At 65.8% G+C, this 26,863-nt stretch overlaps 1 protein-coding gene across 1 annotated transcript; it reads right to left on the bottom strand.

The window, feature by feature from the left end:
- Positions 1-1,168: 1,168 nt before the first annotated feature.
- KIF5A (kinesin family member 5A) lies at positions 1,169-23,348 on the bottom strand. The gene is given in 31 exon segments (XM_074934806.1): positions 1,169-2,814; positions 3,592-3,681; positions 3,957-3,984; positions 4,367-4,449; positions 4,607-4,748; positions 5,077-5,293; positions 9,181-9,285; positions 9,673-9,744; positions 9,843-9,903; positions 10,151-10,252; positions 10,394-10,451; positions 10,454-10,502; positions 10,988-11,055; positions 11,142-11,259; positions 11,829-12,017; positions 12,562-12,630; positions 12,632-12,709; positions 12,809-13,015; positions 13,128-13,196; positions 13,547-13,722; positions 14,114-14,262; positions 14,849-14,997; positions 15,873-15,977; positions 16,213-16,337; positions 16,612-16,699; positions 17,106-17,161; positions 17,408-17,456; positions 17,767-17,871; positions 18,074-18,147; positions 18,370-18,457; positions 23,192-23,348. Coding segments are annotated over 30 exon segments (3,087 nt in total). The 5' UTR covers positions 23,321-23,348; the 3' UTR covers positions 1,169-2,814; positions 3,592-3,602.
- Positions 23,349-26,863: the final 3,515 nt, after the last annotated feature.

Here is a 26,863-nt window from a genome sequence, read left to right as displayed (position 1 = left end):
GTCAAATGGTCCCTAAGCTCTTTGATCTGTGACCCTACTCAGGTGGAGTAGTGGGCCACAATCTTAGGGGTCACCTGCTGCAAAGCAACGGGTAAAGTTCACAACCTCATTCCCCTCTTGTGCCCCAAGAGGGGGAGAGGGTTCAGCCTCCAGGGCTAGCAGCTCTTGGGCCCATGAGCCACCTGTATGTGTGTGTCACAAGGGCGCAACCCCTCCTGAGACCTCCCACGTATCAGATGGGAGCTGAGGCAGGTCACATACCCCCAGGTGGGCCGGATCAGAGCCAAGAGGTTCCTGATCTCATTCCCGCTCCTGGCCATCCCCTTGATGCCCGGCACAGCATCACGCCCCAAGGGGCAGGCCCCAGCCACCACACGGTCACTTCATCCCTGCCCTCAGCTTCCCCTTCATCCCTCCTCTGCTGCAAACCAGGCTTGGGGGTTCTCTTGGGCACATCCACCCCTGTGCGCAGCCACAGCCTTGCACAGGGATCAGAAACCAGAGCTCAGGGATGATTCCGTGGGCTGGTCATGGGCAGGCAGATGTGGGCTGTGGGTTGGCATCATTCCCAGGGCACAAAACTGGCAGGAGGGGTTGTGCTCAGAGCCAGGCTAACATCCCTTCTACAGCACGCGAGGGTTGCTCCTGCCCTGGGAAGCTGTGGCTGGCTCTGAGGTTCTTTTATGTACAAAGTGAAATAGCTGTAAATGGTGGGCTGGGAGGAGCCAGGCTCAGGGCCAGTCGAGGAGCAGGTCAGTTCTGTCCTAGCTTTGGCCTGCCGAGGGTTGGCTTTTCTGGGCAGCAGGTTTCTTCCCTGCCCACCATACCACCTTCAGGAGAAAGCTTGCATGCCCAACACTAGGATGGAGGGAGAGATGTTATATTGCCCTACTCTTCAATTCTCAAAAGTCCCATGTCCAGTTTGTTCTCACCTCCCAGGCCAAGGCAGGATAACAGGCCCATGGGCTAGCGAAGGTTATTCCCATCCCTGCCTGATGTAGGAGCCCCCGTTGTGGACCATGCTGCCGTGCACAGTGCTGCACAAACACAAGACCAAAGGACGTTGCCTGCCCACAAGTTTCTTGCTCCTGTCTCATGCCCACTGCTCCCCACACACACAGACACCAGGGGGCTCGCTCATTCTCATCTCTTTATTGATTGATTTTTTTAAACAAACACTTTTTACTCCAACATGCAACATTTTGGTGTGAGGTGAGCAGACGGGGGGTGCGGGTGGGCGGGGCCTGCGTGTTCCTGCCTCTCAGGAGCGGGGCAGAGTGACCCCGACGTAGGGCTGAGGGTGCGCCCGGCCCGCTCTGCTCTGGGCATATCAGCTGTGGCGATGGGAGAAGAGGGGAGCAGGGGAGGTGGTCTGCGTGCTTCCCTTTGGGACAAACATACGCAAGCTTGAGGCGGCTGCCCTCCAGCCCAGCTACTCCGTGACACAGAAAAAAGACACCAACGTGGGTTTAGCAGCTTTGGTTTGTCCAGAACAGCACCGTGCAGGATGCCCGGGCCCCATAGGCTAAGCTGTATAATGGGCATCGTGGGGAGGGGCAAATTCCCACAGGTAGTTTTCACATTGGCAGAATCCCCCCATTTTATAGCACAGCATCTCTGCCCCCAAAGCACCCCACCTGCTAGCTCTGACGGGAGCCCCCCTCTCTCTGGAAGGCACCCAGAGGAGACGAGCAGTGTGCACCCCCACCCCCTCCTGGCTCAGTAGCCTGGTGAGTGAGGCTGAGGGGCATACAGGCTCCCAGAGCAGGAAGGAGCCCAGCTCAGACAGTGCCGGGGGGTGGGACCCCTCCGGGGGGCAGGATGCAGACTGCAGCCCAGATACAGAGCCCTGAGCCCTGCCCAGGAGGGACCCCTCGCAGCACGAGAGCTGGGGCTCCCCAGCATCTCTGTTGAGCCTGCCTGGGGGACAAGGGCTCTCCGGGGGTTCGTCTGATGCTGGGCAAGGCCGGGGAGCAGCTGTCTCCCCAGCACGGCTGCGGTGGAGGGGACAGACGGCCACTCAGCAGCCGCTGCAGCGCCAAGTCCAGATGCCAGGCTGGGCTGGGGCAGTGCTGGCAGCTTGGGGTGCAGTGAGGCAGGTGGGGGCACTGTCATTGGGGGGACAGAGGGACGAGCCTGAGGCACTGACCTGGCCACACTGCGGAGCCTCTTCCACCCCAGCAGCATGGCAGGCTGCGGGGGGCTCACCCCTTGAGATGAGAAAGCAGACTCCCCGGGCCTGGCAATGCGCCCCTGCTGCTGGCTATGCATAGGGCGCCCCCTGCTGGGGACACCTCTGCCTCAGCAGGTCCCAGTACAGCAGGGGAAGGGCAGCGCCTGGGGGTGCCATGGGCTCTGGGACCCCAGGGCTGGGAGGGGGATGAAGGGGTGTGGGGTGAAATGGCTAATACCCCCCTCTCCATGGGGTGCAGAGGAGCTGGTGCGCGGGGGGGCACTCGTCCTGGGGCCTGGGTTCGATGCCAGACATTCCTCGTGGCATCTGCTTAAGGCATTTTAAAATCAAGGTGGGTCGGGGCTGGGCCGGAGGGGCCACCGCACCAGCTCCTAGGCTGAGCCCGGGCAGAGCGCCAGCCTCAGGCAGGCCGGGCCCAGACCCGACGGGCGAGCTACGACATCAACGAGCTTGCAAGAACAGAGAGAGCGCGAGAGAGCGAGCGCAGCAGCTGGGAAACGACACAGGAGACGAGAGAGCAGGACAGTCAGACGCGCGGACGGACAGACGGGGGTTAGTAGAGAGGCCCCGGGAAGCCAGAGAGCAGCATGCTGAGCAGAGGCCTCCAGCTCAGTTAGAAACTACAAGAGAAGAAGGGATGGGGTGAGATCTCAAGCCGCCCCGTACAGCAGGGACCTGCCCCGGGGCAAGCTTTGCTCACCCGCCAGCGCTGTGCCGGGCAGGGGTCCTGGGGAAGGCCGGCTTGACCTGGGGGCAGGAGGAGGAGGAGGGGCCACCCCCCCAGCAGTTTTCACGGTAGAACCCCCAGGGCGACACACAATGGAGGAGGGTTAATGCGGGAGGCAGGAGGGGAAGGCACCCCAGGGTGCAGGCGCGATACTGGGGAGCTGGCGGGGCAGTGCCAGCATGACACTGGGGGGCTCTAGGAAGGTGGTGCACATGATACTGAAAGGCATTCGGGGGGCAGCAACAGTGCGACTGCAGGGGGGTGGGGGGCAGGCACAATGGGGGTTGTCCTCCAGGAGGGCGCAGATAGCAAGGAGTCCCTAACAGGGGGAGAAGTGCAGGGGCAGAGGCCCACAGGGCAGGGCAGGGCCTGCAGGGGCAGAGGCCCACGGGGCGGGGCAGGGCAGTCCCCAGCAGGGCGGGGGGGGGGGCAGGAGCAGAGGCCCACGGTGTAGGGCAGCCCTCAGCAGGGCGGGGGGGGCAGGGGCAGAGGCCCATGGGGCAGGGCGGTCCCTGGCAGGGCGGAGGGTGCAGGGGCAGAGGCCCGTGGCCAGGGTGGTACCCGGCAGAGCAGGGCAGGGGCAGAGGCTCATGGGGCAGTACCCAGCAGGGCGGATGCAGGGGCAGAGGCCCGCAGGGCAGGGCGGTACCTGGCAGAGCAGGGCACTCACCGGCTGCGTTATTAGCTGGCTGCTGTCTCCTGGTGGAGTGGGAACAGCTTAGCTTGTTCGTCAGCCTGGCAGCTGCAGGGCAACTCACTTCTGCGGGCAGAGAGAGGGCTCAGCTCTGCCTGCCCCCCAGCTGTGCCCCGGGAGGCCCCTCCCCCTAGTGCCAACCCCCTCCCCAGGCCAGGGCCTGGCTGCTCCAATCCGGGGCAGACGGCCTGAACCCAGGGCTGTCGGGCATGGACGACGCCCTCCCTGTGACACCCCTTGGCTGGGGGATGCCCGGTTCCAACCCCACCCTGTGGGTTGCTGGCCTCCCCCGGAGCCACGCCCCAGCACCCCCCTCCCCCCGCGGGAGCCCCCAGCCTCACCTGTTATCGTTGATGTCTGTGGCGTTCCCTGCAGCCCGGCAGACATGGAAAGGAAAGTGCAGTGTCAGGGGGAGGCCCAACCCCCGCAACATCCTGGCACCCAGGCCCTGCATCCCCTGCCCTGCCAGTCCTTGAGGGTAGGGGCCCTGGGGTGCTCTCCCAGGACGGGCCCTGGCTATCAGCAGATCTCTGATGGGCTGCAAGTTCTGGTCCCCAGCAGGGCCCTGGCCACCCCAGCAGATGGCCACCTCCGGCCCCGGCCCCCCCCAGCCTCAGCTGCCCGCTCCCCGGCAGCAGCCTCCACCCGGCCGTTCAGCCCAGCCGAAGGCTCCGTGCTCCCGGCTCCCCGGTCAGGATTTGCCCTTCTCCCCCCGGCGCCCCCCACCCCACGCAGGCTGGGCCCCTCTCACCGTTATCCACGCTCAGCTTCTGGTAGGGGGCCAGGGGGCCGCTGGAGGAGCCCGTGCCGCTGCTGGACGAGGTGTTGGCAAAACTGAGCAAGGGGAGACCCAGACAGACAGAGCCGTCAGAACCGCAGCACGGACAGCCGCTCGCGGGGGGCCACGGCCCAGGGACCGGCAGCCCCGGGCCCCACAGGCGTGCCAGCCCCTCTGCCGGGGGTTCCCCACCCCCCCATCCCTGGCACTCACTAGGCGTCTGGGGCGGAGCCCTGCCCGTAGGCTGCCTGGTAGTTCTGGAAGAGGCTGTTGGCGTAGCTGACGCTGTCGGAGTTGCGGGCGCCGTAGGGGTTGGTGGGCGAGACCGGGTAGTGCCCCGGCCGCACCGGCTTGGCTGAAAGGGAGAAACCGCCCCTGAATCACGGCCCTTGGGAACCCCCCAGCTGTGCAGGCAGCAGGGCAGGCTGGGGGGAGGGCACAGCCCCCAGAGAACAGGGGAGGGGACACCCTCGGCTCACACCATGCTGGCTTGAGGGTCCGGTGGTGCCCACCCCTCATGCCCTCCCCTGCCCACAGGACCACTCCCTGTGGAGAAGGCCAGTGCCCCAGGAGTCGCCAAGCCCCCCGTGTGCGTGGGGGGTCGGCGGCCCTGACGCCGGCAGCGCCCGCTCCTGTGGACATGGGGTGGGGAGCCCTCTGCCCGGCCCCCGGACGGCGCTCACCGATCTGCGCCGAGTGGGTGCGCTTGGTGGAATTCTTGTAGCGCACGGCCTCCTTGATGCGGTCCACCTCCTGCTGGTAACGCCGCTTGTCCTTCATGGCCCCCTCCTTGGCCTCCCTCAGTGCACCCTCCAGGGCCTTAACTCGCTCAGCCGTAGCCCGAAGCCGCTTCTCCAGCTTAGGAAGCTCACAACGCAGATCTGCATTGTCACGAACCAGCTGGGGGCACCGGAGAGACAAGGGGGTGTCCGCGGAGGCAAGACAAGACCCGACCCCCTGAGCCCTCTCCCCCCCCCCCCGGCCCTACGTAGGGAGCCGCAGCAGATCTCGCCCCATCTCCTGCACCCGTTCTGCCCCAGGGCCAGTGGCCTGCTTCAGGGAAAGGAGCCAGCACCCTTAGCCCGCTGCTGGGGGTCACCCGCCCTGGGGCAAGACCCCCACCCCATCAGTTTGGGGCTGGGGGGGGTTGCAGCCCCTCTCACTCCATCTCTGGGATATGCTCATACACCCCCTGCTCCCAGGTCTGAAGCCCTCTAAGCTCTCAGCCTCAGCGCCCGCCTGCGGCGGGCAGTTCCATAGATCAATTAATCCCGTGCTACAACACTTGCACCAGGGAGTGATGGGGAACAGGGATTCCCACGCAGAGGGCTGTGGTGGGACCGGTGGCCCTAGGGCGGGGGCCTTCTAGAGGGCTGGTGGCTCCAGCAACCTGCCATCCTTCTTTCAGCCCTACTAGCATATTGAGTTCAGGACCCCTGGGGCGAGGGGGGCCAGTATGGGACAGGGCAAAGGGGTCATGCCCCCTATCTAGGGGCCTGGGGTGCCTCCCCATTGGCGCTCTCTCTCCAGTGCCCATGGAGACTTGGTCAAATTCGTGCCCCTTTCCTTGCCCCCCTCTCCTGCCTCCTTAGGTGGAGCCAGGCTTGAGGCTGCATGGCGCAGGGCACGCGTTGGCTGAAAGGCTGGAGAGCTGCAGGGCAGCTGGGGGGGGGCCCACGGGGAGGTGGGGGGCAGGTACCTACCATCTCCAGGCTGACCCCACACCCCCCAGCTCTGCCAGGCACAAGCCCCCAGCCCCAGGCAGGCCGTGCCGCCAGGCGTGTGGCATGCAGGCGGCAGCGGTGGGGCAGAGCAGAAGCCGAGCGCGTGGCAGAGGGGAGCGTGGAAGCGGGGGGCAAGCTGCACGGGATGGAGAGGGACGGTCGCCGTCTGGCACAGCCGCCGTGGGCGAGGGGCGGGCAAGAAAATGTTTGAGATCACACAGCAGAGAACGTAAGACCATAAGAATGGCCATACGGGGTCAGACCATCTAGCCCAGGATCCTGTCTCCCAACAGTGGCCAGTGCCAGGTGCCCCAAAGGGAATGAACAGAACAGGGAATCATCAAGTGATCCATCCTCTGCTGCCCATTCCCAGCTTCTGGCAAACAGAGGCAAGTGGCACTATCCCTGCCCATCCTGGCTAATAGCCATTAATGGACCTATCCTCCAGGAACTTCTCTAGTTCTTTTTTGAACCATGTTATAGTCTTGGCCTTCACAACATCCTCTAGCAAGGAGTTCCACAGGTTGACTGTGCGCTGTGTGAAGAAATACTTCCTTGTGTTTGTTTTAAACCTGCTGCCTATAAATTTCATTTGGTGACCCGCTAGTTCTTGTGTTTATTGGAAGGAGTAAATAACACTTCCTGATTTACTTTCTCCACACCAGTCATGATTTTATAGACCTCTATCACATCCCCCCTTAGTCGTCTCTTTTCCAAGCTGAAAAGTCCCAGTCTTATTAATCTCTCCTCATACGGAAGCCATTCCGTACCCCTAATCATTTCCGTTGCCCTTTTCTGAACCTTTTCCAATTTCAGTACATCTGTTTTGAGATGGGGCGACCACATCTGCACGCAGTATTCAAAGTGTGGGCGTCCTATGGATTTATAACGAGGCAACATGATATTTTCTGTTTTATTATCTATCCCTTTCTTAATGATGCCCGACATCCTGTTTGCTTTTTTGACTGCACGTTGTGTGGCTGTTTTCAGAGAACTATCCACAGTGACTCCAAGATCTCTTTCTTAACAGCTAATTTAGACCCCATCATTTTATAGGTATAGTTGGGATTACATTTTCCAACGTGCATTACTTTGCATTTATCAACAGTGAATTTCATCTGCCATTTTGTTGCCCAGTCACCCAGGTCTGAGAGATCCCTTTGTAGCTCTTCGCCGTCTGCCTGGGACTTAACTGTCTTGAGTAGTTTTGTATCATCTGCAAATTTTGCCACCTCGCTGTTTACCCCTTTTCCCAGATCATTTATGAATACGTTGAATAGGACTGGTCCCAATACAGAGCCCTGAGGGACACCACTATTCACCTCTCTCCATTCTGAGGGCCCAGCTTGGCCTGCCTGAGGGGTGCCCATGGGAAGGGGGGCACAGACCCTCCCTATCCTGCATGGCCCATCCCGGGTGCTGCCCAAGCCCCCTGCCTCCCAGGGAACAGGGAGAAAGGGGCACTCAGGGATGCTGCCAGGGGAGGGAAAGTGCCCAGGCTCCTGGCGGGCACTGTCCCTGGCACGGAGAAACTGTCCCGACTGCAGCTGGGGGAGGGGAGGTTTTCGGGAGGGAGGGGCTGCATCTGAACCCTTGAGTGAGCTCTGCAAACATTTCCTGCCCGGCGAGGGAGCAGGCTTGGGGGGGGTACGGTACCTTGGAGACCCAGAGATCCAGCTAGGGAAAGGCAGCGAAAGGGGACACAGAGCAGTGACTCAACACCGCGCGGCACCTGGGGGCAGCCCCCCGACCCCATCTGCCTCTCACGGGCCCCAGGGCATCGGGCAGGAGACGGGGAAGGGCTCCGTGGGCAGGGCCACAGCTCGGGGCAGGGGAAGCAGCCAGGTTATGCCCAGCCTGGGCAAGTGGCTGCATCCCCTCTCCCCCATGGCGCTATGCTACCCCCCCCACAGGGACTCAGCCCCTCGGGGGGCATAGGAAGGCGCCCCCTGCTGTGCAGCAGCAGCCTGACACCCCCACCCCCAGCACAGGGATGTGGGGGGGAACGGGACGCCAAGGCGCAAGGGGAGGGGGAGCTGGAGAGACACAGAATGGATGGAGACGGGCACAAGTCAGGGGTGGGGGACAAAGGAGGGGGGTTAGGCAGGGCCAGATGGGGTGTGGGGGAAGGAGGGGGCTTGACGGGGAGGGAGAGGCCTAGGCAGGGGCTGACAGGGGTGGGGGTCAAGGCAGAGCTGGGAGGGGGTGCGGGGGAAAGCATGGCCAAAGCCCACATTCGCGCTCCCCGCTCTGGGAGCTGGGCATGCACTCCCCAGGCTCCGCCCCCCTGCACCCCAGTGCCAGCCGGCCCAGGCTCTGCCCCACCACGCAGCATGTGCCAGACAGCCCCCCTGCCCCCCACCACTGGGGAGGGGCCGCTCATAGGGGAACAAGGTGGGGAGTGTTGCCTGATCTCCCCAGTGGGGCACCTCCTCCGCCCCAGAGCAGGGGAGGCGGGAAGAGCAGACTCAGCCCCCCGGTGCCGAATGCACGACAGGTGTGATGAGTCTGGCGTTCTCAGCCCAGGTGCCATGGTGACGGGTCACTCTAAGGCCCCAGGGTGGGGGGTGCCCCAGAGGAGACCGCTGCAGATGGCACTAGATGGGGTCAGACCCAGCCAGGGGCTGGTGGGGTCAGGGCACTGGCAGCACTGTTGGGGCGTGGTGGCATGGATTTGGGGGTCAGCCCAAGCTGGGGAGCAGAGGAGGGGGGCTCCGGGCTCAGGACAGGCATGGAGGTTTGTGAGCAGTGCACAACACACATGGATCAGAAAATAAAAACAGACGATGCCAATGGGGGGGTGGGGTCCTGTGACCTCCCTCCAGCCCCCCAACGGGCCCGCCCAGTGCCAGGCAGTGGCACAGAGGGTACCCCCAGGGCAGAGGGCACATCCCCTGCCGGTCTGCACAACCCACTTGGTGCCCCGGGCACCCCGCTCACAGCGAGTGCCCCCCACCCCAGCCAGTTCCGGCTGAGCCCTCCCCACCTCTCCATGCTGGCTTTGTTCCACCCCCCCCACTCCTGCTCCGGCTGCCCCCCCAGGCGCTCGGCCCCTCCCCCTACCTGTTTGTGAACCTTTGTAAGCTGCTCCAGGTTGTTCTCAAGAAAGGAAATCTTCTGCTTCTGAGAATGGGCCCCCCCACTGTCCTCGGGTTCCATCTCTGCGCTCTGGGGGGCACAGGGAAGGGGGCACCGGGGTGAAGCATGGCCACAGCCACCCAGCTGGCAGGGGGGTGCTCTATGGGGGAGGGAGGGGCTGGTACTGGCTCAGCGGGGCACAGGGCTGGGGAAGCCAGGATTGGCACCGGCCCAGGAAGGTTGGGGCAGGGCAGGACTGGGGCCGGGGGGCCTGGCACCGGCTTCGGGGGTTGGGGCAGGACTGGCACTGGCTTGGGGGACAGAGACAGGGCAGGACTGGGGCCGGGGGGGCCTCCCACCAGCTCGGGGGGTTAAGGCAGGACTGGGGCCGGGGGGCCTGGCACCGGCTGGGGGCGCAGGGCCGGGCTGGGGGCGCGGGGCCAGGGTCAGGGCTCAGCCAGGCTGGAGTCCACTCACTTTCTTGACTCGAGTCGTGACGTCTTGAACGAAAAGCTTGCGCAGGTTGTGGAGGGTCTGGAGCTCCCGGGCCTGGGGCAGAGACGGACAGTCAGAGCTGAGGTCAGGACAGGTTCCCCCCACACCGGCCCTCCCCACCCCCCAGCTCCGGGGAGCTCCCCAATACTTACGACAGTCTCCTCCAGCCCCTTGAGATCCTGCTTCGACTGCTCGTGGCGCTCGTACAGAAATCTGGGGGGGGGGGGCAGAGGAGACAGGGGTCAGGCTCCACATTCCACCCTGGGGCTGGGGGGAGGGGGCGACCCTAGAGGGTGGAGCTGGTCCTGGGACTGGGGGGCCGCATTGGCCCCACGTGGGGTGGAATCTTAGCCCTGGTCCTGGGGAGAGCGGGACCCAGCCCCGGCCCCGGGGAGGCGGGGGTCTCAGCTCCAGGAGTGGGGGGTGGGGGTCACGGGGCGGGGGGGCAGGCGGGGCTCACGTCAGCTCCTGCAGTTTGGTGGTTTTCTCCTGCTCCTCGCTCTTGAGTTTCTCGTAGTCGGCCCGGAGCTGCTCCAGCTCCAGCTGCAGCTTCTGGTTCAGGCTGCGGCGGGACAGAGACAGACGCGGTCAGTGCGGGGGCCCCGGGGCCCCATCCGGCCCCCCCTCGATCCTGAGCCCCTCCCCGTCCGGGACACCCCCCACCCCACCCCCGGGGTGTCTGGAGGCCGGAGGGGTCACTCACTCCTTCAGCTCGTCGATGACTTTCTGCTTCTCGTTGATCTCGTCCCGCAGCCGGGCAGCTGCTTGTGGTGGGCCTCGCGGTGCCCCTCCAGCTGCAGCTCCAGGGCCCGCTGCACCACAAGGGCCAGGGTTAGCACCGGGCCCTGCCGGGGGCCCCGCAGCCCCCCAACCCACCCCAGGGGCCCCGGACTCCCCCACTGGGCTCCCCGCCCTGCTCCGAGGGCCGCCCCATCCTGTCCTGGGGCCCCATATCCCCCGTACGGGCCCCCATCCCCCCACCGGGCCCCCCATCCCCCCCGACTGGGGGTCCTAGACTGCCAAACCAGGCTTGCTCCCCCCACCCCACCGAGCAGGCCCTAAATTTCCCCCCCCACAGGGCTCTCCATTCCCCCCCATCCAGGGGCCCCAGATTCCTCACTGCCCCGCCCCCCCACCCCGATATTCTGCTCCTCTGGGGAAGGATGAGGGGGGAAGGCAGGCGGGAGGAAGGGAGCCCCTTCCCCGGCACAGAGCCCCCTGCCATCCCCCCAGCAGAGGGCACAGAGCCACCCCTCCCCTCCCCCCCGAGAGCTCCGGCTCTGCCCGCCCCACACACCTTGACCTCGTCGGCGTCCTGGATCAGGTCCTGCTCCTGGTCCTTCCGGCCAGCCTCGTGCACGGTCTCTGCAGGGCCAGGAGCAGAGGGTTAGGGGACCCGGCACCCCGCCCCATAGCCCCCTGCCCAGGCGGGGCGGGACCCCCACACGCACCTTGGGCCTGCAGCTTGGCCAGCTCCTCGCTCAGCGCGTCGTACGACTCCTCCAGGTGCCGCTTCTTCAGCTCCACGCTGTGCATGTACTCGCTCAGCGACCGGATCTTGGCCTCGTGCTGCGGGGGAGCCGGGGGGCCCTGAGCTCGCGGGCGGCCCCACGGCCCCATCGCACCCACCCTCAGCCCCACGGCCCCGGCCCCATGACACCCGCCACGACCCCATCACACCCACCCTGGTCCCATCACATCCAGCCCCACAGCCCCATCACACCCGCCCTCAGCCCCACGACCCTGGTCCCATCACCCCCAGCCCCACGGCCCCATCACCCCCAGCCCCACGCCCCATCACACCCTCCCCCACAACCCCACGGCCCCACCACACTCGCCCTAAGCTCCACGGCTCCATCACCCCCAGCCCCCATGGTCCCATGGCCCCAGCCCCACGGCCCCGGCGCCATCCCACCCACCCACAGCCACAGCCCCATCACACCTGGCCCCAGCTCCAGGGCCTCATCACACCCGCCCCCGACCACATCACACCCGGCCCCATCACACCCCGCCCTCAGCCCCACGGCCACGGCCCCATCACACCCAGACCCTGCCCAGGAGCCAGCCCACGGCCCCTACCCCCGCCCCCCAGCAAGGCACCACCCCCATTCTGCCGTCCCGCGGCTCCCGCCCCTCACTGGGAGATTAGCAGCTGGGCAGGCGGCCAGCTCCCGGCCCGTCACGGCCATCTTCCGCTGGCACTCGACCTGCAGCGCCTCCAGCTGGCGGCATCGCTTCACCACCCCCTTCACCTCCGCCTTGATCTTGCTGATGTAGAGCCGGGCGACCGTGAACTCCTCCTCGATGGCCCCGCTGATCTCCACCGGCTGGGGGGGCAGGGAGCTGAGAGCCGCCCCCAGCCCCCTCCCTCCATGCCGTTCCCCTCCCCTCCCCCGTGCCCTGACCCCCACCCCGCTGAGAGCCAGCCCTGCCCCCTTTCCCCTCCTCGTCCCCCTCCCCGCACCCCGCTGAGAGCCGCCCCCTCCCCCCTCCCTCCACCCCGTCCCCCTACCCCCCTGTGCCCCTCCCCGCACCCCGCTGAGAGCCGCCCCCTCCCCCACCCACCCATGTCCCTCCTGTCCCCCCACCCCATCCCCCCACCCCGTCTCCTCCCCGCACCCCGCTGAGAGCCGCCCCCTCCCCCACCCACGTCCCTCCTGTCCCCCCACCCCATCCCCCCACCCCCACCCCACTGAGAGCCGCCCTCTGCCCCCTCCATCCCATCCCATCCCATCCCCACTGACCTCCATCGGCGGGGGGCGGGGGGGAGAGCTGGAGCCGCCCTTTGCCTGTCCCACCCCACAGTCCAGCCCTCCTTCACCCTCCCTTCCCCCTCAATCCTGCCCCTCCCCACCCCCTGTCCCCTCTCACCAGCTTGATCTCCCCGTTGCCCACGATGACGCTGAACTCGCTCAGGTCCTTCATGAGCCCGTTGAGCACACTCGGCCACGCGCTTGCGCTGACGGGTGCCGAACTCCTGGAGGCGCTGCAGCTCCGTCTCCAGGGCCAGCAGGGTGCTCTGCCGGGGCGGGGGGGGAGCGCGGGTTAGCCCTGGAGCAGGCCCCGGATCAGGGCCCCCCTCCCCCCGCTGGATGCCCTTAGCGCCCCCCCTGCTCACCACTTTCTGGGACAGCTCGTCCACCAGCAGCTGGTTCTGCTGCCCCTTCTCCTCCGCCTCCTGGGCCTTCTGGTCGTAGTTGAGGGCCAGCTCCTCCAGAGCCTGCAGCACCTCGCGCACCTCCTCCTTGGCCGAGTCGTTCTCCACCTGCAGCCGGCCCAGCTCCCGCTGCACCTTCTCGTTGTCCCCCCGCGTCGACACCAGCAGCTGCGGGCGGGGGGGGCACGGCCGGTCAGGCAGGGAGCCCCCGCCAGGAGAAGAGGGGGCTCCCCTGGGGTCCAGCCCCCTCCCACCCTCCGCCCCCCGCCCGGGCTCTCACCTCCTCCTGCTCCAGCATCTGCTGCGAGAGCTTCTCCATCAGCTGGCTCTGCTGGTTGATCTCGTCGTCCTGGGGCGGGGGGGGAAGGAGACGGGAGGAGGGTCAGAGCCACCCGCCCCACGGGCGCCCCCCGATCTGCTGCGCGGCACCCCTGGGCTCAGAGGACAGAGAAGGGGCTGGAACCATGAGGTGTCGGGCGGGCTCTCTGGCCTGTACTGGCTGGCAGGTTCGCGGGGCGGGGTGCTGCGCCCAGAGAGGTCTGGGTCTTGGAAAGCCTGCAGTGGGAGGCCGGGGGGCACAGTGCACCCAGGGGTCTGTGTGCGCCCTGGCATCTCCCTGCATGGGCGGGGGCTGCAGGAAGGGAGGGGGCACGGGAGGGGCAGTGGGCACTGGGGGAGGGGGGCAGTGTCCCGGCTGACCTTGTCGTCGAGCTGCTTGTACAGTTTGCGGATCTCCTCCTCGTACTTGCGCCGCTCCTCCTCGGAGATGCGGATGACGATGGACGAGGCGTTGTCGTTGACGGGCGTCTCGTCACAGGTGTCGGGCGCCGGCTTCTCCTCCTCGCTCAGCTGCTCCGTCTCTGGCACATTCTCCCCTGGGGGCATGGGGGGGGCAGGGTAACCCCCTGGAGCCGAAACAGGGGACCCCCCACCCACCCACCCACCAGCTCCCAGGGACAGCCAGAAACTCAGCCCTGGAGAACGAAGCTCCCTCCCCACAGAACAGGGTGAGCTCCCCTTCCCACCCGGATGCCTGGGTCCCCTGGGCCGACCTCACTGTTCCTCCAGCCGCTGGTTGAACTCCACCCTCCCACCTGGATGCCTGGGTCCCCCAACTGGGCCTCACCATTCCTCCAGCAGCAGGGTCAGCTCCCCCTCCCCACCCGGACGCCTGGGTTCCCTGGCCCAGCCTCACCGTTCCTCCAGTGGCTGAGTGAGCTCTCCCCATCCCCACCCGGACGCCTGGGTTCCCCGGCCCAGCCTCACCATTCCTCCAGCGGCTCAGCTCAGCCTCCAGCTTCCCAATCGTCTCCTTCATCGTCTTATTCTTCTCCTTCTCCTTCTCATACTTCTTCTTCCACTGCTCAGCCGTCAGCTCCAGGTTCACCGATGCGGTGTTCTTGATGGTCTTGGCCCTGGAGGGGAGGCAGGGGTGGCCCTTTCATATGGGGCCCACAAAACAGCCCTGGCCCCAACTCTCCATTCTCCAGCGCTGCCTCCCGGGGCCAGAGCCCCCCGGGGAGTCGATCCCCCAGCTGCAATGATCCCTCCAGCTGGGGTTTCCCCTGAACTCCCCCTAGCGCCCCCCTCTGGTTCTCCGCCCCCCACCCCCGGCTCTGCCCGCTCCCTGGATCCAGAATACCCCGACGTGGGGAACCAAGCAACCCCAGTCCGGCCCTCAGCCTCTCCCGGCACCTGTCCCGGCAGCTCCTGAGCGGATTTAGGGCCACTCCAGGCTCCCTTCCGGGTGGGGGGCCACGGTGACCTGCTGCGGGGGTGGGGGGGGCGGATCCAGGGGGATTCACAGTGCCAGAGCCCAGCACACCACAGGTGGGTGGGGGAGTCGCACCAGGGGTAGCAGGCGGGCAGCGGGCGGCCCCACAGGGAGGAGGCCTGCGGGCCCAGCGAGCAGGGAGACCCCCGGGGGCAGCGGGGGGCAGCACAGGGAGGGGCCGCCCCCGGGGTAGCAGGCGGCCAGTGCCGCAGGCGTGGTTCCGGTACCGTTGGCCGAACATGAGGGTGGACTTGGTCTCGGCATCGTTGTAGCTGGAGGGTGAGCAGCAGATGAACATGGTCGTGCGGCAGTTCCCGCCCAGCGAGTCCTGCAGGATCCGCGTCATCTTGCTGTCCCGATAGGGCACGTAGCTCTTCTGCAAGGGGCGCAGGAGGGGAGTTATGGGGGGGGGGGCGCAGGGACGAAGCGGGAAGGGTCGGTAACAGTTTTTTTGACCCCGGTGTGCTCCTGTTTCCCCTCCAAGGCATGGCTGCCCAGGTGGGGGGCGGGGGAGGGAAACTGAGGCACGCCCAGGATTCATACAAAATAGTGACCGAAAATTCCCACTTTGGTTTTACCAGAGACCTGGCACTGGGCTTGGCCTCCGGGCGGGGGGCAGGGGCTGAACGGCAGGGAAGGCGGAAAGCTGGGGGGCGTTGCTGCAGAGATCGGGAGACCCATCTCCCGGTGGCCGTGGGACTCGCCAGCCTGCAGAGGGCAAGGGGGGCTCGCGGAGCCCCCAGCCGGGCGTGTGGGTCACCAGCGGCCGGCAGGCCTGGGCAGGTCTCCCCTGGTGGGAACAGCCAGGGCACGCTCAGGCTGTGAGCAGTGGGAGTGATTCGCCCCTGACACCTTGGGTCACCCTGGAAGCATCATGGGGGCACCTCAGGGCAGCAGGGGTGCAGAGGGGGGTTATAGGAGGGTGCCCTGGGATGGGAGGGGCACCCTGGGGCACAGAGGGGCTGGGGGGGAGGGACGGGGGCCCTAGCGGGGAGGGATGCCCAGGGCAGAGGAGGGCTATGGGAGTGGCGCCCTGGGGCACAGAGGGGCTGGGGGGGGAGGGATGGGTGCCCTGGGCACAGGAGGTAGCCAGGCTCAGGTCCCCCAGAGGAGGTGGGGAGAAAGGGGGGGAGCCTGTTGGGGTTGGACCGAGAGGGAGACCCTGAACTCCAGCTCTGGAGTGGGGGGCAGGAGGATCCCCACCCCGAGGAGCCCTCGCGGGGGGGTCCAGGGGGAGGGGGCATCTCTCACCGTCCCCTCCGCCAGGGCCGAGATGACGTTGCCCAGGGCCGACAGCGACTTGTTGATGTTCTTGGCCTCGTCCAGCACGGCCCCTTCAGCCCCCGTCTTGCTGACCTGCCGGCAGAGCGGGTGTCGGTTACGGGGAGCGGGGGGGGGGGGCTCCCGTCCCGCCACAGGGCATCACCCTCCCAGAGGCGGGGAGCCATGGCGCATGTGCAGGGCCTTCTCGTCCGGGACCCAGGTGTCCGGGCAGAGATCCCGAAGCAGGGTGGGGGGATGTCCGAGCCCCGCCCGCCCCCGGACACTCTGCCCCTCCCCACCCCCGCCGCCCGCCCCCCAGCCTTGGCACCTTCTCGCTGCCAGCCAGGTCCACCAGGTAGAGCTTCCCGCTGAGCTTCTGCTCCGTCTCCATGTTCTCCTGCTTGATGTTGATGAGGAAGATGCTGTGGCTGCGGGAACTGTGCTCGTTCATGTCTGGGGGGAGATGCAGGGGTGGGAGGCCCGCCAGCACTGGCCCCCTGTGGGCACAGAGCCCCCCCCGTCTCCCCTGGGCACAGAGCCCCCCCCCCGGGCACAGTGTCCAGCCATTGTCCAGCCTCGAGTCAGCAGGGCCCCAGCCCCCATCCGCTCGCCCAGCCCCCCCACTCCCCAGCCCTGGGGGCTGGGGCTGATGGGGACACCGGGACTGGACACCTCCCAGGCCAGGGCCCGGCCCCGGGGCCCCCCCGCCAGTGCCCCAGCTGCTCACTGGTGACGGCCACGTGCCGGTTGGATTTGCCCTCGTCGATCACGTCCAGGATCTCCTCCGGGCTGGAGACAAAGCGCTCAGTGCAGCCCTGCCGGGGGAGCAGGGAGGGTCAGTCTCAGGTGGGGGGGCCCTCTCCCCCCACAGCCTCCCTCAGGGCAGCCCTCCCCCCAAGCCTCACATGGGGGGCCCTCACCCCCCCAGTCCTCCCCCCAACAGCTTCGCACGGGGGGCTCCTCACCCCCCCACCCCCCTCAGGGCGGCCCTCCCTCACAGCCCCTCCTCACCCCCATCAGGCCCCAACCTCCCCACCTCACACTGGGGGCTCCTCACCCTACCCCACAGGGGTCCCCTGCTCTGCTCCCCCACCCCCCGGCTTCCTCCATGCAGCAGGGGATTCTCTTCCAACCCTCTGGCTGCTCCCTCAGTCCCCTTCCCCGCCCCTCCACAGCCCCCCACCTGCTTCCCCACACGAGGGGACCCCCTCCCCCCCTCACCTTGACATAGGGCACCCGGTTCTTGTCCTCATGCACTGACAGGTTGGTCTTGGTCACTGGGGAAAGAAAGGGCCAAGCTGGAATGGGGGGAGGGCCCGGGGCTGGGGGGACCGGAGAGGGGCTCCCAGGGCAGAGGGGGTTGGGGATCACACGGGGCCCCCAGCAGCACCCCCTGACCAGCTCCCCCAGCTCAGCCATTCAGGAAGCAGCAGTAGCAGCCCCCTCTGCACCCCGCCTCTTGAGCCCCCCAGGGGGCAGCCCCGTCTGTGCCCACCCCGGCTCTCCTGGGGGGCGTCACTCACCATCCAGCAGGTCCCGAATTTTGTCCAGGTAAATTTCAAAGTAGGAAACCTAGGAAAGACCAAGATGGAGCCACGTGAGCACAGACCAGGGCGGGGGGAAGGGGGGGGGAATGAGCCCATAGGAACCCCCCCGGGCCTCCCAGATCACCCCCTGCAGGTCCCATAAACCTCCCCATCCTCTTCCACCCCAGAGATCCCCAGTGCTGCCCCCCACCCTGATCTGAGGCCCTCTTCAAATTCCCCCAGAGCCCCCCACCCACTCTCCCCCCATGGCTCTGATCCCCCATGACTCCCACCCCAGAGCCCCCCCTGGACCCCCTCCCCCACAGCTCTGACCCCAGAGCCCGCCCCCCGCTCACCTTGATGTGGAACTCCAGGTTCTCGTCCATGGCGTAGATGTGGTTGAAGATGTCACGGGCGATGCGCGGGATGATGCCCATCAGCTGGGGGTCGTGCAGCTTCCCCTAAGGGCAAGAGGAGGGGGGGGGGTCAGCCGTGGGGCCCAGTCTCCCTGGGGAGGGGGCCCAGCTCCAGCCCCCTCCCAGCAGATTTTAGGAGAGGCCAAGGGGCTAACTGAGCCCCCCCCCCCCCCCCGCAACCCGCAGCACCAGCCTCTCGCCCCAGCCGGGGGGCATCACCCTGCCCTCCCAGCCCCGCCTGTCTCACCTCCATGGTGTGGGTCTTCCCCGACGATGTCTGCCCGTAGGCGAAGATGGTGCCATTGTACCCGGCCAGCACATCTGCAAGAGACAGGGGTAAATGAGAGCCCCCTCCCCGTGCCCCTCCCCCTTGCCCCCCTCCTTCCCCCTGCCCCTCCTCCCCTGCCCCCACCCCCTCCTCATTCCCACTGCCCCCAGCCCCTCCTCACCCTCCACCGTCCCTGGCAGCCTGGATCTGCCCCCCCCTCCTCCCCCCACTGCTAAACTCCGCGCTGGGCTGCCCCCAGTCCCTCCCCTGCTCACCCTTGACGATCTGCATGGCGCAGGCATGGTACACCTGCTCCTGGGTGGTGTTGGGGGGGAAGACGCGGTCGAAAACGTAGGGCTTGCCCTGGGGGGAAGCAAACGGGGTGGGTCAGTCCCCAGGTAGAGACCCCCATCCCCTGCCAGGCTGGCGCCACCCCATCCCCACAATACAGAGGGTTCACCCCGTGGGCCCCCAGGCTGAGCCCGCCCCCCCGCGCAGCCCGGCCTCCTGTGCTTGGGAAAGCAAGGAAATAATACCGCAGTGCCAGCTTGCCCCCCAGCTCTGCCAGTGCCCCTCACTCCCGACCTGCAGCCCCCTGCTAGCCCAGCCCTGTGCCCCCCAGCTCTACCGGTGCCCCTCACTCCTGACCCGCAGCCCCCTGCTAGCCCAGCCCTGGGCTCTCCCATAGAGAAGCCATCACAGAGGGTCCACCTTGGGCCCCAGTGGGTGGGCACGGGAGACGTGTCTCCAATCCTCACCCCCCCCAGTTCGCTCTGTGCCCCCTCCCTCCCTGGCACTGAGGGGGTGAGGCTGAGTTGACTGGTGCTTCTCCCACTGCCAGGCCCAGCCGGGAGGCTTGTTTCCTGGCTCGCTGCCCCCAGCCTGTGCCCACCCCTGGGGGCTGGGGGCTCCCCCAGGGCTGGGGGCACCAGAGTCAAGGTGTCCTGCCGGAGCAGAACATGGGGGGAGGGGGTCACAACCAGGAGCTCAGGGATGCCTCCCCTCCCCCCCACCTGGTAGAGCAGGGCAACCCCCCATCCCCCCCCAGCCTCCTGGGTGCTGGTGCGGGGGGGGATAAAGAAGCTCCAGACCCAGCAGTAGGAATGGGGCGTGGTACAGTGGCTCGACACCACCCAGGGGAAGAGCATCTGCCCCCCACCCAACCCCCGCAGCACCGGCCTGTTACCCGGGGCCAAGACGGCCCCTCCCCGCAGCAGTGTTAACCCTGGGGGGGGGGGGGGCTGGCAGGGCGCCAGCTGGGAGAGGGCTGGGGGTGGGTTGACAACATTCAATAGGAATTAGCCCCCCTCCAGGCAGGAGGGACGCCCCTCCTGTGGGGAGGGGGGACGAGGCAGCGTGTGGGGGGGGTCTTGGTCTCCTGAGCAGGCCTGTTTCCTCCTCTCCGGAATCGGACACACAGGCCTCAGAAGGGCTGTACTCCATCTCTTCCCCCCTCCCCCCACCAAAGAGGCCAGGCCCGCGCCGGGAGCTGTCCAGGTGCTGGAGACGCCCCGGGCCAGGCCCAGCTCTGCCAAGACAGGACAGCAGCTTCCCAGATGGCATGGGGGGCAGGGCTGGGACCCCTGGGAGGGGGTTTGGGGACTGAAGAGCCAGGGGACTGACCGACTTCTTGGAGGGGCCAGACCCCACCCCCAGTTTAAGAGAGACATGGGACATTATTGATACAGGAGCTAAGCCCAGAGCTGGGCCCTTCACTCCCAACCCGCAGGGGGACTGTTCTTAATGTTTTCTCTGAATACTGCGTGTGTGCCTCAGTTTCCCCTAGGCATTTCTTCAGTATCTAGGTGGGGTGATAAGGGGGTGTGATTGTTTCAGAGCCCTAGAGGGCAAGGGTGTGCAGGGGTTTGCACAGAGAATGGCCAACACCCTGTCTCCTGGGGACTGATGGCCTGGGCCCCTCCCCTGCAAGGTGCCAATTGAAGGGGTTGGAGAACAAAGATCAGGTGGCCTCCTGGCCCAGGAAAGGGACAAAAGCCAGAGGAGGAGCTGGAGGAGGTTTCAGTTTGGAGCTGGCTGGGGAAACGGAGGGAGGCCCAGAACCAGGGTCTGGGCTCCCCACCCCCCAAGAAGGACCTGACTGAGGGGTCCTGTTTTCTGCACCTACAAGCTCTGTTTTGGACCACGTTCCTGTCGTCTAATAAACCTTCTGTTTTACTGGCTGGCTGAGAGTCACGGTGAATGGCAGGAAGTGGGGGGTGCAGGGCCCGGACTCCCACACACTCCGTGACACCCTGTTAGCCCAGCCCTGGGCTCCCCCCAGCTCTACCAGTGCCTCTCACTCCCAACCCACAGCCCCATTAGCCCAGCCCTGGACTCTCCTGCCAATGCCCCTTTCTCCCGCAGCCTGGCTCACTCAGGGGCAGAGATGCCAACAAAGCCAAGCCCAGAGGGAAAGCGGCGACGCGCCCGAATGGGGAACTTGGCCAAGGCCCAGCAAACTCATCCCACTTGTGCCCTTGGAATGCAGCACAGACAGAGCAGCGCCGTACCCGCCCCCACAGAGGAGCCCTCTCCAAACGCCCAGCCTAGCCCATGGCCCCCGCTCCCCACGCATTCATTCCTCCTGGAGCCCAGCCCCCCCAGACCCACGCAGGCCCTTCCTTATCCCCCCCACATGGCTAAGAAACCCCTTACGCCCGCGGTGCCACAGGGAGGCCGGGGGAGCAGAGTATTTGTGCCACTCACTGGTCCGCCTGCAGCCCCGATACCCCAGAGCTAGGGTCCACAGGGAGACACAGCCCATGCCCAGCTCGCCAGCTCCTGTCGCCTCTGGCTGGGGCTCCGGGTCCCCAGGGCTCTCCAAAGCCAGCGGCTCCGGACCCGCAACAAGCAAGGGAAAGGTTCAACCCCGGCCGGTGCTGGCAGCTGCCAGCGCGCCCCGTCCCTGCCAGGGCTCTGCAAACTGCCCAACACCTGGGCTGCAAGCCACAGACCCCTCCTCGCCCCCAGCCCACCTGGGGAACCGGGCCTAGAACCTGCGACCTTCAGCACCCACCCGCCCCGCCGAGCTCCAAAGCACTGGAACAGCTAGTCCCTTATGCATCCTTTAGGGGGCACCCACACTGGCCAGGACATTGGGGGGGCTGCCAGCCTGGCACTGACTCCCATCATGCACCTGGACAGGGCTCAATAAATAATAACGAATCCACTCAGCCCCCTGCACCAGGTACCCGCACTGGCTTGTTATTGTAGGGTCACCCGCAGGGGCTGGCTTTCTGTTGTGAGGGCTAGATTGTTCTGTTCACTCAGGCTGGCTGTTATCGCAGGGGCTCCCAGAAGGGCTGGGTTTGTTATTGTAGGGTCTCCTGCGAGGGCTGCTTTGCCGGCGTGTGAGCTGCTGAGGATAAAGCCACCACAGACGGCCAGGCTCACGCTCCGGTGACAGGGGCTGTGTCATGGCTACGCAGCAGGGTGCCCAACCCCCTCGGCTCTCGGCTCCCCTGGCCCACAATCTTCTCCCTGCAGGCGCAAGAGCCTCCTGCCCCACAGCTCCTGCTCCGGGGGCAGCCTCCCTGAACCCCCCGCCCCCTCCTCAGGCCCCTTGCAAACCCCCGGGGGACCTAAGTGCGGCCCGGCAGTGAGCGGCGGGAGGGGGGATCCCGCTTGCTCCCCCCGCGGGATTCAGGACCAGCTGCTGCAGGGCAGTCACCAGACAAGCTCATTAATCCGGGAGCCGCGGCCTAATCCCTGCCCAGAGAGAGATTCCCCTCCCCGGCTGCCAGCGCGGCCCCCGCCAAGGGCACTCCCTGGGCTCCGGAGGGCTCTCCACGCCCCCACCCCCCCCCGGCCGTTCCCAAGCCTCAGACGGGAAGGAGAACAGGAGATGGGGGGAGGGGAATGACCGTCCTGTTGTCGTCTGGAGCCGGGCACAATGGGGGGGGGGGCCTGCAGGGCTGACAGAGCCATGCGTCCGGCGGGTGGCATTGCTGCTGGGAGTGTGGACGGGCAGGAAAGGGCCTTTAGGCCAGGAGGAGAAAAGTGCAGGCATCTTGGCACAGATGCCCCCCAGCTCTGGTCAGACGGCAAAGGGGGGGCCGGGGTGTGAGAGAGCCGGACCGGGGGACGCAGCGTGGTCTAGTGGCTACAGCACTTAACTGGGACACAGGACAGCTGGGCTCTGGCCCTGGGTTCCCCTCCCCTGCTGGGTGACTCAGTTTCCCTTTCAACCTCTTGTCTGCTTAGCCTGGGAGCTCTGGGAGGCGGGGACGCTCTCTCTGTCTCTGGAGCGCCTGGTGCGACGGGGGCCCCTGATCTCGGTCCCCGGCGCTAAGGGCCCCCCCCATCTCAGCTGGAGCGTCAGCCCAGGTTACACGCACGACCCTTGCTCTTGGCTAAAGCAAGGGGCTGATTTTGACAACCCCACCCGGGGGCCCCGCGCCCCGCCCTGCCCTCGCACGCTCTCTCCCCGAGGCCGGGACCCCAGGCTCCTCGACCCCCCAGCCAGGCGGACAGCTGCGGAGACAGCGCGTTGGGGGCGCAGACGCCTTGAAGTAAACAACCTGCAGCCCACCGCACGACCTGCACCATCTGCTCCTCCCCCCCCAGCCCCGCAGGGGCACCGGGGCAAGCTGGCATCGCCAGGCCCCGAGCCTGTCCGAGCAGGGCGGGGCGTTCACCTTTCACCCTCGCAAGGTCGGGGGGGGGGGGGGATGAGGTGGCCGCTTTGCAGGCTAGGGACAGACAGACAGACAGACAGACGGCGGGGGAGGGGAAATGAGCCAGCTGGAGGGGCTGCATGCAAAGGGGGGGGTCCCCATCCCGGGGGGAGGGAAGCCAGCGATTTTCGATGGGTCACACACCAGTAGCCAAATCCCCAGCCCTGCTGGCCACACCCAGTTGCCTCGGCTGGGATGGAGGATCCGCAATACAGCCTCCCCGCCCCCGCTCTTGGGAGCCCATCTCCCGGCAGCCGCAGAGTTCGGGGGGGCTGGGGGGAACCCCCCCAACTCCCCAGCTCTTTGTGCGCTGGGCACGGGGGGGGGGCCCCTTCCCCCCGGCCGGGCAGCCCGGGGCCGATGCCGCAGCGGAGAGGAGGGGAGTTGGGGGGGGCCCGCACTGGCGGGGGGGGGCACTTACCCCGAGGATGACGCTGTCGTCCCCTTGGAAGAGGGGGATGAATTTGTCCCCCCGCAGGATCTCCGCCTGGTTCAGGGGCCGGAATCGGCAGAGCACCTTGATGCTGCATTCAGTGCTGGGCTCGGCCATGCTGGGCGCTGGGCCGGGGGGGCTGGGCTGGCACTGGGGGGGGGCGCTGGGCCGGGGGGTGCAGGGCTGGCACGGGGGGGGCGCTGGGTCGTGGGGCGCAGGGCCGGGGATTCTGGGCTGGCGCTGGGATGGGGGGCGCTGGGCGGGCACGGGGGGGGCGCTGGGATGGGGGGGCGCTGGGGTCCCTGCTCGGTCTCTGCCTGCTGCGCGGGGCGGGTGCTGGGGGCGCAGCTGCTGGAGACGCTCCCGCTGGTCCGGCCTCGCCTCGCCCGTGTGAGCCGCGCCGGGTCCCGCTCCTGCGCCAGCCCCCGGCCCCGGCGCCCGCCGCAAGCACCGGGCTGGGCTTAGCCACGGCGCCAGCCCTTAAGGTGGAGCGGCCCGGATCGCTTAAGGTGGCAGGGCCCGGCTGGGAGCCAGCAGGGCGGGGGAGGGGTCCCTGGAGCCAGGCCCGCGCCCCCTGCCCTGGCCCCGGCCCCAGGCTCCTACCCGCCTCCGTGCCTTTGTCCCCAAACCGCTGGGTCCTGAGGGCCAGGCTGAGGAAATGCCGCAGGGCCCCCAGCCCGGTGCCTGCGTTAGGGGGGGTCTTGGGCGCTGGGCATCATCTGCTGAGACTGGCAACCTGCTGGGGGAACCAGCACCAGACCCATGGTGGGGATGGAGAAAACAGAGAGAGGGCGAGTGACTCACCCACTAGCACCCAGTGAACCCAGGAGTCCTGGCTCCCAGTCCCCTACTCTGACCACTGGACTGCACTCCCCTTCCAGAGCTGGGGAGAGAACCCAGGAGTCCTGGCTCCCAGGCCCCTGCTCTAACCACTGGACCCCACTCCCCTCCCAGAGCTGGGGAGAGAACCCAGGAGTCCTGGCTCCCAGCCCCCTGCTCTAATCACTGGACCCCATTCCCCTTCCAGAGCTGGGGAGAGAACCCAGGAGACCTAGCTCCCAGCCCCCTGCTCTAACCACTGGACCACACTCCCCTTCCCAGAACTGGGGAGAGAACCCAGGAGTCCTGACTCTACCTGGACTCTAACCAGCAGACCCACCTTCCCTTGATCCCATGGTGTCCCAGTGCTGTGGGGGGCTGAGCTCAGAAGGGGGGGCCTGGGAACGAGATGCCCGTGTCAGATGGGGCCAGGGCACAAGGGAGCCACACAGCCCTGGTGGGGTTCCTGGGCACCCACAGGCCACAGCCAGCCCTTCTTCTCTGCTCCTGGCCTCAGGCGCCAGGGCAACCCGGCGAGTGCCAAAGGAGGCCATCAGTGCCCAGCGGGTCCCGCCATCCGGAGGTGCTTGAGCCAGCTGGACGTTCCTCAGCTCAGGGCAGGGGTCACCTGGAGACATTCTCCAGACTGTGCTGTCCAGGTGCTCAGATGATCGAATGGTCCCTTGTGGCCTTAAACGCTCCATGAGAATCCCCCTCTGGGCCAGCTGATGCTACCAGCCGGGCAGGGGTCGACTTTGCTGGAGCTGTGCTGAGGACCTGGCCCCTTTGCATTTGGACGCCCCCCTCCCTTGTTTAGCTGCTGTTTTAAGGGAGACAAAGGGCGGAGGAAGCCAAATTCCAGGTCTGAAGCCTGAGGCCGGTCTCAGAACCGCAGCTGGGCCTGGACACAGCCACGAGAGCAGCCTCCGGGGCCTCACTTGAGCCACTCTAGCCAGACAGGTCTGGTCCTTCTCAGTGGTTGCTTCCTTGTTAGCACCTGGCCGAAAAGGGGCTGAGGGCCTTGGAAAAACGTGGGGCCTCATGTACGCGTGTGTGTGGGCATGCGTGTGGGCATGCATGTGTCTGCACATTTGTGCACGCACATGTGTACTTGTGTGTGCATGCAGTGTGTGCAACCGTGTGTCTCTGTGTGCATGTGTGTGTCCATGTGTCCGTGTCTGCATGTGTCTCTGTGTGCGTGTCTGTGTGTGCATTCATGTGTCCGTGTGTGCATGTTTCTGTGTACACGTGTCTGTGTACACATGCGTGTCTCTGTATACGTGTGTGTCCATGTGTCCATGCATGTCCATGTATGCATTCATGTGTCTGTGTTGGCATGCGTGTCTCTGTTGTATGTGTATCTGTGTGTGCATTCATGTGTCTGTGTCGGCATGTGTGTCTCATGTGTAGGCTCAGATGAGGTACAGTTCTTCGGGGGAGTTCAAAGATGAGCAATAAGGATGACCGGGGGCCAGAGGGATTCCTTTATGGGCGGGGGTCAGAGGAGAGGAATGCGTGTAACTTGGCCACGTGACAGCTAAAGGGGCACATTAGGGAGGAGGGATGGTCCAGTGGGTCAGGAGACCTGGATTCAGTTCCCTGCTTCATCACAGACTCCCTGAACAAGTCGCGTAGCCGTTCCATGCCTCAGTTTCCCCATCTGTACAATGGGGATAAGAGTCCTGCCCTGCCTCTCAGGGGCATGTGGATTAAGCTTCAGATACCGTGGGAAGAGGGTCAATGTACCTTCCCCATACAAGGCACAGGACAATCCGCCAAGGGGGGCCAAGAGATTATCGTTAAGAATAAAGGGGCGGAATTAAGACAGGGAACCTTTGCCCCCTGGCAGACATATTAGGCTGCAGAACAGTCCCACAAGAGTGGGGGGCAGGTGGAAGCCCCATCGTTAGCTTAGACCATTTATTTATTTATAATTGCAATAAGACTTAAAGGGCCCCAACTAGAACACAGGTCCTGGACAGACACGGTCCCTGCCTTGCCAAGTGTATAATCTAACCAGGCCAAGGGGGGGAGGGGAAACTGAGGCACAGAGCGGGGAAGTGACTTGCACAGGCTGTCTGTGATGAAGCAGGGAATTGAATCCAGGTGTCCTGAGCCCCAGACCAGTGCTCTATCCACTAGAACATGCTGCCTCCCATTTAGCATTCTCCTTGGGGGAGTGCTAATGCCTTCCATTAGCTCATAGGTCTTTTACTCTGAAATGAAACCCCTCTGAGCCCGTCAGTAAAGGGTGTCGCCGGCCTGTGAGATATGGGGACCCAGCGAGCTACACTGCACCCTGGCATCACCACTGTATCCTCTTACTGGAAGCCGGGTGGGGAAGCTGCAGGAATCCGAGTCACGCTGAAACCTGAGGAAGCAGCAGCTAGATTACGGGGCAGGCCCTGAGTCAGAGCTGCAAAACCTGCAAGGAAGTGGGGCTCCCAGGGAAGCTGAGCTGGATGCTGCGTGTGGGTAGAGGCTTGGCTTGGGGGTCACCCGGTGGATCTGCCACTTACAGGCCCCCCGGGGGTCTGGGTTTGAGTCTCAAGGGCTGTGACATGCGGGAGGCATGAAGATGCTGAGTCACTTTCATGGCTCTCTTTGTCAGTTTCATGCTGGGGCAACATGCGGGCTGGGAGGAAGTCAGGGGTGCAGATGGGAATCAGTCTGCAAAAAGGCAGGAAAGCGGGGCTCTGCATTGCAACCTCTACGCAGCTGTGGGAGGAATGTGTAGGGAGCTGGTGGTCTGAACTCCCAATTCTAGCAGCTTCTGCACTTCACCTCACTGCTTTGTCTTGGTACAGTCCAGCTCCCTCTGCCCCCATCCCAGGCCCCGCT

This window comes from Natator depressus, chromosome 20 (genome assembly GCF_965152275.1).
Source record: "Natator depressus isolate rNatDep1 chromosome 20, rNatDep2.hap1, whole genome shotgun sequence".
Lineage (NCBI taxonomy): Eukaryota > Metazoa > Chordata > Testudines > Cheloniidae > Natator > Natator depressus.
The sequence above is the reverse complement of the archived record's forward strand: the minus strand, read 5'-3'. Positions and strand labels throughout refer to the sequence as shown.